The sequence below is a fragment of the Copadichromis virginalis genome, linkage group LG15 (genome assembly GCF_057382275.1).
Source record: "Copadichromis virginalis isolate Kocher_CV1m ecotype Utaka linkage group LG15, C_Virginalis_male_GT1.1, whole genome shotgun sequence".
NCBI lineage: Eukaryota > Metazoa > Chordata > Actinopteri > Cichliformes > Cichlidae > Copadichromis > Copadichromis virginalis.
Genome location: NC_140632.1, coordinates 17,719,282 through 17,733,085, shown reverse-complemented (window position 1 = coordinate 17,733,085; position 13,804 = coordinate 17,719,282). Strand labels below are relative to the sequence as shown.

General features: G+C 41.6%; 1 protein-coding gene across 2 annotated transcripts in view; it reads right to left on the bottom strand.

Annotated features, from left to right (window-relative positions):
- Positions 1-6,329: 6,329 nt before the first annotated feature.
- Positions 6,330-13,804, bottom strand: part of jag2b (jagged canonical Notch ligand 2b) — a 42,532-nt gene continuing 35,057 nt past the window's right edge. For both annotated transcript variants that reach the window (XM_085432270.1, XM_085432271.1), the window contains 9 exons: positions 12,914-13,030; positions 12,600-12,627; positions 11,997-12,082; positions 11,016-11,129; positions 10,618-10,733; positions 9,983-10,231; positions 9,757-9,888; positions 9,374-9,524; positions 6,330-9,246 (listed from right to left, as the gene is read on the bottom strand). In XM_085432270.1, coding sequence (XP_085288396.1) covers positions 8,723-9,246; positions 9,374-9,524; positions 9,757-9,888; positions 9,983-10,231; positions 10,618-10,733; positions 11,016-11,129; positions 11,997-12,082; positions 12,600-12,627; positions 12,914-13,030 — 1,517 coding nt within the window. In that variant the 3' untranslated portion in view covers positions 6,330-8,722. The remainder of the gene's footprint in view (positions 9,247-9,373; positions 9,525-9,756; positions 9,889-9,982; positions 10,232-10,617; positions 10,734-11,015; positions 11,130-11,996; positions 12,083-12,599; positions 12,628-12,913; positions 13,031-13,804) is intronic.

The following is a 13,804-nucleotide window of genomic DNA, read 5'->3' as shown; positions in this document are numbered from 1 at the left end:
ATGGGAAGAGTTTGTCTATGGCCCAATATGACTGCCCTCCAGTGCAAAAAGAAAGGTACATAAAGACATGGATGAGGGAGTTTGGTGTAGAAGAACTTGACTGACCTGAACAGAGTTCTGACCTCACCCCGAGAGGACACTACTGGGATGGACTAGAGTGGAGACTGTGAGCCAAGCCTTCTCCTAGTGTCTAACCTCACAAATGCACTGCGAAACCCCACAGAAAACCTTCACAGAGGAGTTGAAGCTCTTGTAGCTGAAAAGGGTGGGCCGACATCATATTAAAGCCATGGATTAAGAATGGGATTTCACTCAAGTTCATATGCGTGTGAAGGCAGACAAGCAAATACTTCTAGTGTAAAAACCTCTACACAGATTAGTTCAAACCCAGAACCTTGATGCTGTTAGGCAACCGTGCTAAATACTGCATAATCGCATCACTTCAGTTAGTTATTCATCAAATGGTTTTAAAACCTAGCAAAAAGTAAGGAAATTTGTGTTTGATTGATTATTTCTTTGTTGTAAAATCCTTCTTGGCAGTTATTCTTATATGACTGGAAAGCCTGTTTATTTCTCCTTAAATAGTGCTACATCTCTAAAGGAAAACAGCCAAGTTTAGTATGTGGGCTGTGCCCATTAAAAACTTGCCAAATCTTTTCTGCCGTTGCCCAAAAGCTTAGCTTGCTATTGGATGTTGTTTTGAGATTCTAGTAGCCCAGGTAAGGACAAGCAGGTGCCTGATTAGTGCAGCACCTGTGAGCAAGGACCCTGCTACAGTGGTCAGTTGGTGTCAAGTATACCACATTTGACTGAACTAGATCAGACCCCGATGCCATATACTCAGCCCACAAATACATTTTATATAAATGAATAACATAAACAATCGACCAAAAACAAATTTCCTTCCATTTCTGGTAAGTTTAAATTGTAGCCTACATGTATACTTTTGACTGAATTGGAGAAAATCCTAAATAAATTCAAACTTGTATCAGTGCAGAGCCACTAAAAGTTATCGTGACAATTCTGCCCATGATGAGTGTAGGTAAACTTGTGACCACAACAGCAAAAACATCCCTATAGTGCTTCACTGTGTGTTATGCCAGTTACCTTTGAGTTTCGTTGCACTTTACATTATTGCAATTTGCTTATGAGTAGCTCCTGAGGGTGTTTTACACTCCCTGGTGTCTCTTGGGCTGGGAGAGGGGCAAATTGACCTTGCGTATCACTGCGCAGAGTGTAAGGTTACACTGCACACTGTCATTTGAGCATGTACAAACAGACACGCATGGAATATGTGGAGGCAAATATTGCAAAATCTCAAAAAAGCACAGCCCTGACCATAAGTGTTTCCATCTTCATAATCATGTAATGTATGCACTTTGTTTTTCACCACCAGTTGCTAAAGAACACGTTTAAACCAGAGGTATCAATTTGACCAACAAGTGCTGTGCATGCACTGGCATCAAGCTACTGCACGAGCATGCATGTACAAGAGTGGCTGCCGACTGTGGTAGGGAAGTAGATTAAAATTCACAGTTTGTTTATCCTCTTTTGGCCTCTTGACCTTTCCTTTGACCCCGCAAAATCCAGCATGTTTGTTTTGAATTGCTTCCATGGTTGTGAAGAAGAATGATTTACATTTAAATATCTATGTACGCACACAATCCCCAGAGGACAACTAACATTGTTTTTGAGGATAGGCAGCTAATCTACCTCTCAGTGTTGTTTAGAGCTAAAACTATTAGTCAATAAATAGAATTTGAATCAATCAAAATTGAGAAATTTTTATTATCACTGCTTAAAAACAAAACAAAACAAAAACAAATTACTCCATAAAATCCTGTTTCCTGTTACCTTTAATGTGAAAATTTTATATATTTATGAATTTGAAATAATGATCATCAGACTGATCAATATTAGAAATAGTTATAATTAAGAATCCGTTTAAATTTCAGTGATTAAACCTCTGTCTATGTTGCATTATCTATTTGTCTCAGTGTAAATGCTAGGTTTAGCCACAAATCATTTAATTTTCATCTTAATCTTTGTTTATTTAGATGCATGGCATTCACACACACACACACACACACACACACACACACACACACACACACACACACACACACACACACACACACACACACACACACACACACACATCGAACAGCTGTCCCAGAAAAGCTGTTATGGATCTCTGTTGCACTCCTGCAGCCCCAGCCATCTCCTCCTCTCTGCCAAGACTGTGCCCTCCCCGCCTTCTGGTGCAGAGGGTACGTGTCGGGGTTTCTGCAGCGCCAAAAGAGACCTGCAGTGCCAGTAAACACACCACTCCCCCAGCACACATACACAGACTCAGTCAGTACACTGTTGCTTGTTTCCCTGCCTTAAACAACCCACAGTGCCAGCTGCAGCCCCGCTGTCCACCAGCACGCGCCAGCTTGATGTCCAATAAGGGCCACGTTCAGCGTGTGTATGTGTGAGTAGACCTTATGTGTGTATGTGTGTTTAAAGGGACGAGGGGCTTAGCCTTAAATCCTGTCACCCAGCTGCCTCTACAGTCAGATGGTCCCAAAGACCCACATCAACAGATGTACAGAGCAGCTAGAGCGAGCAGAGCAAACAGAAAAAAATACCATCTCAGACTTAGTCTGCCTGTGTGTGCAGAGGGAGTATGTGTCTATAAAAGAGTGTACAACCTCCTCTGAATTAATGAAGAAAAGCAGTCGTGACCTTTAATATTTAGCTGTTTATGTCCCTTGTGAATCCTTTCAGCCATTTTGAGCTGTCTGTAGTAGTACTACGTGTTTACAAATGCAGCACTGAAATGTCCTTGGCTGTTGTGGAGAGCTACTTTTGGAATCTGGTGTCAGTTTCCTGATGCAGTCTGGGGTATGTGGGGGGAATTGATGCCGACAGTCACAAAAGCAACTTGGCATCACACTCCTACTTCCTTGTACCAAGCAACAGCAATAAATAAATATTGGTATGCTTCCAGATTAGACTTAAAAAATTGATGTTGGCATTAAAAGCAGAAACAGATTAAATGTAGGTCAAGCAAATAACGTTTTACAGAGCATATTGTAAAAGCTCTCTAATGGCAAATTTGTGATTCAGAATGCTGGACTATATACATAACAGACTTAATCAGAATATTAGTTTCCTGTTAACCTAACCTTTTCCCAGCTAGAACAAAGCTACAAGTAAGTGCATGTAAGTGGAGTGACAAATGCCACATGGCTAAATTTTTTACAGCATGTGTGATGCCGTCACTGATCTCCCAGTTCTTAGCTGGGACTCTTATGACTTTGAGTCAATCCAAGATTCCGTCAATATAACACGTGAAAAAAGCATAACAGTAAGAGCTACACAACATATGCATGCTTTAATAATAACCTCCACTCTTTAAGCTTCGGATTTTCCACAAGATATTGGAACCTAGTTGCACGGATTTGTTCTCAATCACCGTCCAAAGACGAAGAGAATTAATAAATCTTTAGCTCAATGACAGCTTCCCAGCTTTTGGATGGGGTCTTGGTTAGGCCTCTGAGAAGGCTAGTCAAGTTCTTCTAAACCAAATTGTGTTTTCTGTCATATATACACTGGACAGAATGGAGAAGAAAGATGACTTTGAACATGGCGTAGCTGTTTTCACCAGAAGGGCTGATCTGAGTATTTCAGAAACTGCAAAGATTTTCCCACAAAACCATCTCTAGTTTGTTCCAAAAAGAGAACATATCCAGTGAGAGACAGTTCTCTGGGAGAAAATGCCTTGTTGAGACATACATACAAACACATGCAGAAAAGCACAACACAGCCAACCTTGAAGTGGATTGGCTACAGCAGCAAAGAACCACACTAGTTGTCACTCATATCAGCTAAGAATAGGAAACTAAGGCCAAAATTCACATGGGCTCACCATAATGACATTGACAGTGACACTCGGATGGTAGGGTCAGAAGTTGGCATAAATAGCATGTGAGCATGGATCTATCCTGCCTTATAAACAGTTCAGCTTGGTTGTGGGGGTGGTTTAATGGACTGGAGGATATTGAGCATTGTTTAATGTTACAGCCTATCTTGGTAATGTTGCTGACCACGTTCTTTAATTTTGGGATCACAGTCTACCAATCTTCTGATGGCTCCTTCCATCAGGATAAGGTCACAAAGTTAAAATAGTCTCAAACTGGTTTCTTGGACCAGTTTAGGTTCATTGTACTCGAACTGCAGTCACTTTCAGATTGGTGAAGGCTTCCACAGCCACCAGATCTCAATCTAATAGAGCATCTTTGGGGTGTAGTGGAACGAGAGATTCACATCACGAATGTGCAGCTGACAAATACGCAGAAACTGTGTGATGCTATCATGTTAATATGAGCCAAAATCTCTAAGGAATGTTTTCAGCACCTTCATGCCATCACGTATAAAGACATTGCTCAAACCATACTGTGGTCCAAGCCTAGATTTGCAAGGTGTACTTAATAAAGTGTGATCTAGCTTGATGGTGCATGCATATGTTACACGTGACCAGAGAAAACAACTTATTTCATACAGAGAATAAACTGTACCAAGCCCTAACTGTATAAATTAAATATGGATTATTTTGAACTGTGAATTATCCAGAGATACTCCACTAGAGTCCAAGGGTAAAAATATGGAGATAGAAAGCATGATAGCCCCCCTTAAAGGACCTCATACAGAGCAGGAGGAGCACGGCCATGCTCAAACAAATTGTTTGTTTAGAGCACAAAGCAATAAATGCTGAGTCATAAAAGCAGCAAGAACTGCAGACAGTATTTCTGCAGAAATTAAACACCACATTCTGATATCGGTTACTCATGTCCACCAGATCTCTTTTACAGGATGTAATTATCCTAAGACCAGCCAAACCCTTCCTAAAATGATACAGTCATCTATATATTAATATAGCCGTAAACATAATCAGCTGACTTCCCTTCTCCCGCTATAACACCATCACTCCTACGAAACTGTAAGCTGATCTGGCTTTTCTGACAAAGGAAGGTCCCATTAGCACCAGCTGGGGCTACCCATGGGAACGAGGAGGAAAAAAGTTGTCCCACCCACACCACACACCATAACATTACTCATGAAACATTCACATCCTTATGTGGCCTGGACGATCACGCCAGTCTCCCATTGGCAGAGAAGAGATCGGCCCAGAGCAGGAGACAAGATTCTATTGGTGTGGTGCGAGCATGAGTGATGACAGGACGGCGGGGAGGCTGGCGAGGTTATTGGATCAATCGATCCAGGTCCTTCGCAGACCACACAGATGAGGGCAAGGGCAAGTGCTGCAGAAATTCAGAAGATGGCAGTTCTGGGGTAAATGCTAGCAGTTACAAGTTGTATTGTGTCATTACAAATACAAATACATGTACATATGTCTGTGAAGGTTCTCAGTCATCCAGGTCATCGTAGTCAAAGGAGCTTGCAAAGAAAAGCGTCTGGACTTCTTTAAGTTGCTTGAAGACGTTTCACCTCTCATCCGAGAAGCTTCTTCAGTTCTAAGGTCAAATGGTGGAGAGTCCCAGATATAAACCTAGTGGGAGTGACCCCTCTAGGTTTATATCTGGGACTCTCCACCATTTGACCTTAGAACTGAAGAAGCTTCTCGGATGAGAGGTGAAACGTCTTCAAGCAACTTAAAGAAGTCCAGACGCTTTTCTTTGCAAGCTCCTTTAAATACATGTACAGTTATTGAGCAGAAGTAAATTTAGTGAGCAGCTTATTTTGCCCACTTTGTGCTTTCGTCTTTATCCCTGTGGACAAATATTGCAAAAATCACAGGGTGAACTGCTCCCAAAAGAATTACTACTCAACTATTCAATAATCGGCCTGTGGGCAACCACTTTCAATCACAAGGCTCAGTTGGTTTGTATTCCCACTTTTAAGTTTCTATTTTAAATCTGACATTCTATCTGGATAGAACTAGTTAACGTGAATTTCTGTGTATACCGATGACGCCATCATATTCCTATGTTATTGCCACCTTGATTGACATTTTGTTTTGAGGACAGCCATTGATTGCACGTGCTTGCTTATCTGGTCCCCGTCTTTGAAACAACCATTTCAAGGGGAATGATTTCAGAGGTGCATTGTAGAATGACATACATCTTGGGTGTCCCACTATCTCCAATCAGCATTTTCTCTAGACTGACTGTAGTAAAAGGCAAGATTTAATTTAAAAAAAATAAAATACATTGACAAATCAGAATGTGTGTAATCGTTAAATGTTGCTGCTCAATTTACACTGGATGTGAATATTTTGGGGTGATTTTTGCACTGTAAACCAAATATTACAAGTGTGATCATGGTGTGTCAAAACTGCTTTAATAAATAGGTAGGATGATTATTTAAAACAATGAAACACCCTTTTTGCTTTGTACAAAATTAACGCATGTCCCTTGTACAATAAAATGTATACAATATGCATATTCAGCTTTTAACACCAGCAGTGATGCAGCTTTAATTGTTTATTTTGCTGTGTCCCATTTACAGAAATACAATGGCGTTTTGAGACAATGACATGATATGAAAAGGGGTAAAACTGTTTAAACTGAGTTGGTAACTTAAAACACATTTGCATGATGGCAAAGAAAAATCTGCATCTGCAAACATTGTTCCCTTCATTAAAGCCTTTAAACCAAGCTAATGCTAATGCAAGATGTCCACATTTGACCCAACATCCACATTCAGAACTCTAAACTGCCAAGAGTGGACTGGTTTTTCTTTTGTTTTTAAACCATCCATCTGTGTTTTATTTTAGAAATCTCCATGACAGTAAAGTGACAGCAGTGCACTTTACTCAAGCGAATAAAGCACACCACACTACACAAGATGTCTTACCTGCCTTAATAGTGGAACAACATCAACCAAAAAAAAAAAAAAAAAAAACCCCAACAACATAACACGACCACTGATAACACAAACAATGCACTGTTACATTAAGGCACCTGAAATAAAAGGGTTTGTGATGGGTTTATAAATGGTTTGGAAACTTGTTAAGGCTATAGTATTGGCAGCTTTTAAAAAAAAGAAAAAAAGAAAAAGAAAAGAAAGACAAAAGAAAAAAAAAAAACAAACAAAAAAAAAAAAACAATGAAAAAGAAAGCAAAAGAGCGGTTTGACCGTAATAGCAATATGATTTTCTCTACAGCACTTACAAATAAATAGCAAGTAAATCTTAGGGCTAACAACAGTTAAGAGCAAAATTAAAGCATTTATAGTACATTTTCCTACAAAATAAAACATCCAGGTTATGCTTCCTACTTCTAACTTTGCCAATTGTGTATACACCCCCCTAAAAAACAAAAAAAAAAAAAACCAACAACAACAAAACACTAAGGGAAGCTAATATTGAGACTGCATGCTAGACTGAAAGAAAAGCCAAAATAACATCAATGACACGAACAGGATGCCTAGTGATGCCTCGGCCCTGTGAAAGTTATTCTATCACATAATGTAAAGGTGAAAAACCAAAAACATCACTTTTTCTTTAATATTTCAAAACACATATTAATACCCCCCCCCCCCTCAAAAAATAGACACCATTTATAAACCCTTCATAAATTCCTTCATAGGTGGTACCTCATTGTAAATGTTCCTAACTCTTAACTGCGGGACTCTGAGTATTAAGTGTTATAAAACCTGCCTATTTGGACAGGCATTAAATAAAAGGAATGGCGTTGTAAAAAAAATAAAAATAATATTAATCATAATAATAATAATAAAAATGTGTGACTTGTCTTTTAAGTTACTTATTTCAAATATACACAGCGACTCCTTTAGTATTTACATGTATGTACAGAGTATTCATTTCTGCTTTGATCAAATACCTTGAATGGCGTTGCTGTGAAATTGAAGTCTAAATGTACACATATCCCTTTGAGATTTGAGAACAAGGAGGTCAAACTGGGCAGCGCAACTTGGAGCCTGAACGCAGCTCTTAGAAAGGCACTTGCTACCAACTCAAATACTGCAAAAAATCGTCAAACAGAGCTTTCAGCCAAGAAAACGAGACAGGAGAAAAGGAAAACAAACAAAAACAAGGAAGGCCACATAGTAGGCACTGGGGTTTCTGCCCCCTCTTCCCCTCCAGGCCAAGTGTTTTTGGTAAGGCTGGCGTGTGACGGCCACAGGTGGGCAAAGCTGGAAGGAAACTAGAGCAAAGGGAGAGTTTCCCCTGTTACTGTGAATGCAACAACAGTCCATGTCTCTAAAACCCTTCCCTTTCTCTCCCTTTAATGTGCATCTGCCCCAACAGACACTGAACAGGAACCCACTGATAGTTTAACAAAATCATACTCATCTGTAAACAAAACATAAAATAAAATCATTATACAGCCTGTTTTTTTTTTTCCCCTCAATCCATATCAGTGACTCACCATTTACCAACAAGTCCATAAACATAAATTGCAAGAAGCTTCTTTTGCCTCCTGAAATATCATTACATCTCAGCTCCTGTGTACATGTAAAGGAAAATAAGGTAACAGAATGAAAAAAGGATGTTCACTGTGCTCTAGCCCTCCTGAATCAAAAATCACTTCAGGTGACAGTGACGAAAACATGAAAATGAAGCAAACAATGGCTTATATAAACAAAAAGCATTTTTTCCTTTCTTTCCAAAAATAGTCCAAACTAAAAATAGTCACTGCCTTGCAGCTTCTCTTGCTTCCACACTGCAACTCATTTGTTTATATATATCTCATACACAATAGTCTCTGAGGTCTTTCTGACCAGTCAGGACCGCACTGACATTTTTCCAGCGGTTGTCTTTGGGACTGTAGCCTGGGGTCCGGTGGGGGGCTTTGAGAGGTGAACTGGAGCTGTGCATGGTGCAGATCACTCCTCCACTGGGCCGCACTGCAGTTTTAGAGTACTTATAAACTAGCTGCTTTCCCGCCTCTGCTCCACCGCACTCCTCCTCGAGCTCAAGCTCGCCTTCCGTCTCCTCCTCCTCCTCCTCATCATACGTCCGACAGGAGGGGCCCATAAGCTTTTTGCGCTCCTGCTCAGCCTCCCTGTTGCTTTCTTTCAGCTGCTGCTGCTCCTGCTGACGTCGCACAACGATCCGCAGTGGCTCCCACTGGTTGTTGACGCTGTCGTCGGCGGCTGATCGGGAGGTCCTCTCGCGCTCTTTTCTCCGTTTGCGTGTCCACCAAACACATACAATGATGCAGAAGAGGCAGAGCAAACAAAAGGCGACACATAGTAGAGGCACCAGGTAATCTGTTGACATCAACATGGAAGGAAATTGTAGAAAAAGTAAAGTCAGTAGGAGTGCGACGTCAGCAATAACTAAAAATGGCTGGCCCTATGAAACCATTGTGCAACATTTGCGTTAATCATTCCTTACCCACTGATGGACGCATGACCTGGGTTTCCACTTTGACCTCAATGACTGCCAGCATTATGGTGCTATTGTGCCGCTTAGACAAGGTGCCCACAATGGCACTGGCTGTCTCCTGGATCAGACTGTGGTCAGGTAAATCCTCTGGATGGAAAGACTGAGAACCAAATCAAAAAGAAAGGAAGAGAAAAGACACCATGAAGTCCCAACCAAACATCTTATTGAGTGTGCCACTTGGGTTGTATGGTAGGCACTGGCTGTTTGTGTATTTTATGCCCCCACCCATAAATCTGTGTCAATCAAGCTTGGTAAAATCTCCAACATGAGCTAGAATAAGGTTGTTTTAGAAGGCAATGGAATAATCACCACTCTAATTCACTTTTACTTACTATAGCCACCTCTACAGCATCCTGATTTGAATGAGAGAGATCACAGAGAAGGAGAAGAGCGTGGTCTCTTGCCAAGTGTCTAGTATCAGGAAGATACCTCAGCTCAAAACAGATATTCTCCACTGTTGTTCCCTGTAGATATACACAAAAACCCAAAACGCATCAATCAGAAGCAACACAAAAAGTAGTTTAAACGGTTCAAAGCGATATGTGGCTGATTACTCACCGGCGGTACTTTGTCTCTGTTGAAAACGAGTGTTATGCGGCCGCAGCTGTTGTCCAAATGGCCGCTGTTTGGCTGGCACTTGGTGGTTACATGTGGAGGTGGAGGTCCAACCATTGAACAAACCCCCCACTGATGACAAGGGGGGGAGAAGCAGGTGAAGTAGCTATGCTCCAGACATTCTTGTCCAGCCGGACAGGACTGGTCACGGCCCGATGACTCGAGCCGGCACGGACGGCGACCACACAGCACCTGGTGTTACAAGGTCAAAATATTCACTTAGACGTGAGACAACATTCGCATTGCCATTTCTTTCTTGCGTCACTTGTCACCATGTTAAAATATCACGTGGGAGTGCGACTTCATATGAAAGCATTTTCATTCATGCTTCTGGAAATATTCCCTTGAATATAATATCCATTGTGAACTCAAAGACACAGAATGGAAAAGCTAATAACAGGATATCAATCAAGCCATCTAAAAATAGCACAAGTCCTGGAATCTGTTCAAAGGTGCGAAAGAAGAGTACCTTGAAGGCTCTAATCATAGGCGGTTATTTAACTTTAGGGTCCAGGAATAAGATAAACACGATGAGCTCTTAATCAGAACGCCGTTTTGATAGTAATTAAGTCTCTTACCTTTGTACAATCCACCTTGCCATCGAGGCAATGGCAACTGTTGCACTCCTCCTCCCAGTGGCTGCCATGTGGAAACTGCAGCCCAGTATAGTGGCAAGTTTTCCCAACGCCTATGACTATAGATAGGAAGAACCATGATGCACTTATGGAACAGTTTTAAAATCTCCAGCTGTCCTCCTGCAGCTCTCCTCTCTGGTCTAAGCCCCTTGCAGTAGATAACGACATTCGTAATTGCATGTCATAACCAGACAGTGAAAGCCCTCAGCTTAAACCACTGTGCCACTGGAGCTCATTCAATGCAAAACTTTGTTTTTAAGATACTCCATGGTTTTAGCCAATAATGTAAATCTAAAGGAGGTGATTTCATCCTGAAATCACTTAAATTTGAGCGTGCTTACACTCTTGGCATCTGGCTCCTCTTCTTCCACGCGGACAGATGCATCGGAAACTATTGATCTCATCCACACAGGTGGCTCCATAGGCACAGGGTGAAGACTGGCACTCGTTTATGTCTACACAAAGAGGAAAAACACCACAATTTAAGACAAAATGTTAAACCATTAGTTAGGTCTACGAGTCTTCCAAGCTCCCTGAAAGTTGATGTTTTAAGTACTTTGAGCTACTGGGAAAAAGTTGACATCTTAAAACAAGACGTGGCCTTCTTATGCCTTTTTTGCAACCAGTCACCATTGGCTGTGCATTGTTAAATAAATGTTGTTCTACAGACAAAGTTAATTCAAAAAGATAGAAAATAACTATAAAAGTCACATTTTCCCCCACTTACAATCATATCGCATTTGATGCTTTAGGGAAAAAAACAAAACAAAAAAAACAAACAAAAACTGCCCCCCAATAACAACCCCCCACCCCCCCACCCCGAAAACAGCCAGTCAAAACTAAAAACTTCCAAAAAGTGCAAAAATAAAAATCACAAAGCCTCGCCTCCCGTGTCAGTGGGAACCTCCAGGCCATTGTCACCCAGATTTCACATGAACATGTCTGAATGAGAATTTTCAAATTTAAGCCCCAGAAAAAAGGTGAAGGCTATCCGTCCAAAACAAAGGAGCAGAAAAGAAGAATTTCGGGGTCACTGGGTTATTTGTCTTCAATGTGTGAATATGTGACTGTGTGAGTACGGAGGAGGGATGACCTTTGACCCCCCCCAAGGCGTTAAAGGACTAAGAGAAAGTGAGAGGGGTCTGTCTCGGTCTCACATTTAGATGTCAATACAGCCATCTTTTTCCACGCCCTATACTTTTTTCCACCCCTTCTTCCATGTAGCAATCCTCTTAATCATGTTCTCATCAGGAATATCATTGCGGTTGGTTTTAGCCATCACATCCAAAATCGGTTCATCTTAACCTCATGTCATCACTCACTGATTCTGCAGTCAGGTCCGGCGAAACCGGGGGCGCACTCGCACCGGAACCAGTTGACTCCGTCCACGCAGATCCCACCATTGTAACTGAGGGAGCAAAGAAACTGACAGTTAGATGAGGCCGTACATCCTTTCCAGCTACAACAAAGCACATCGATTGTGTGCCTTTGTGGGGGGGGGGGGGGGGGGGGGTCACAAGACTCAGTTCAACCCATCAATACAAGCCTCCACCTTTCAAATGCTAATAGGTGTGTCCAGTTCCTCCCCTCCCCTCATCAGGCCTTCTTCCATTCCTCCTCAAAAGCCAAGCTTCCCCCCAGGTCGCACGGAAAGAATGGACACGTACACCCCCTCTGCCATTCTACCCCCCACCTGCATTCACCACAGGGTAGGTGGGACTCTTGTCCTCCCCACAAAACTCCCACTTCTCACTGTCCTATTCAATATTTGAGCCCCCTCCTCTGCGAGATGCCCTTTGAGGCTTGATTTAAGGACAACTTCCACTGCTTTAGTGGCCCTTCACCCCTCTAGCCTGTAAGGTCTGAGTAAAGCGTGGAGATGAAGGAGCCAGGGAGGTGTGCAAGGAAAGAAAAATGTTACATACCATGGATGAGGGTCGCAGTCGTTTGTATCTGTTGAAGAAAAGAAAAAGTAATATATCATCTTTGTTGCATACATGTGGCATGCTACCCCCCACATCTGAATTGACCAGTCTATTATTTATATGCATGTAATGCAGCAATAATCCCAGCCTAATAAGATCATGGGTTTCAAGCTTTTGTTACTTGCAAACTTTATAATAAAACTTAAATGTCCCATTGCAACAGATTTCACCTCTACTTCAAAAACAGTACACCCAACACACAATTATGGTGATTTTACCGTCAGTTATATTTAAAGTTATACAGTAAAACTAACTTTGTCCACAGGTGGGGCCTTCCCAGCCCTCTTTACAGATGCAGGTGAAGGTATCGCCTCCTCCCACACAAGTCCCTCCGTTAGAGCAAGGACTGGAGGCGCATGTGCTGTTCTTAGCTATGGAAAGAGAGAGTGAGTCACGAGGTGCACTAGACTGTCAAAACCCAAAAGAGCAACACATACACAGGTATATGATTCCAAGCAGTGGAGCAAGTGGGTGATACTAAACTACCGGGAATAAGGTTACAGGTTTCCTACACATTATAAACTTACCGTACAGTCCCTATAGACAGTTATTTTATGTTCTACCAGCCTATATTTATCATCATTTTACTATTTTTTAGCAACAGGCTTGAATAATTACTTGTTACCTGAGTGTTTGTGAAAGGCGAGGTAATTTGGGACATGCTTGTCCCACTAATTCCAGCCAGCCTTTAAATTAGCTAAAAGTAAGCTCTCAGGGAGGTCCTCCTTGGAAGGCTAATACCATATTGGATTGTCTGAATCATCCACTCCATATGGCGGTGTAGCTTCTGCCCTCAGGTTATCATGCAAGGTCAACCGTTTGGTCTCTCATGAGTGCGATTCAGATATTTATAATGGGTTCTATTCTGCAAAAAAAATGGGTACTTTGCTCACTTGTTATGAATTTTCATTTCCCACTTCTTTTTTTTTTTTTAAATGCTAAACTGCTGATGCCATTACGTTTGTCATGTTTACAGTTTCTATATGAACCTAGAAAAACAGGACCGTCACCAGAATCCAAAACCTCATCCGATTAAAACATTCGCCAACTTTCTCGTCAACCTAAAATTGGCTCACCGATCAGACAGGATTAAACTGCTGAAATGCGACACCAACAATGGAAGCCGATCAGAGGTGGCTGTTCTA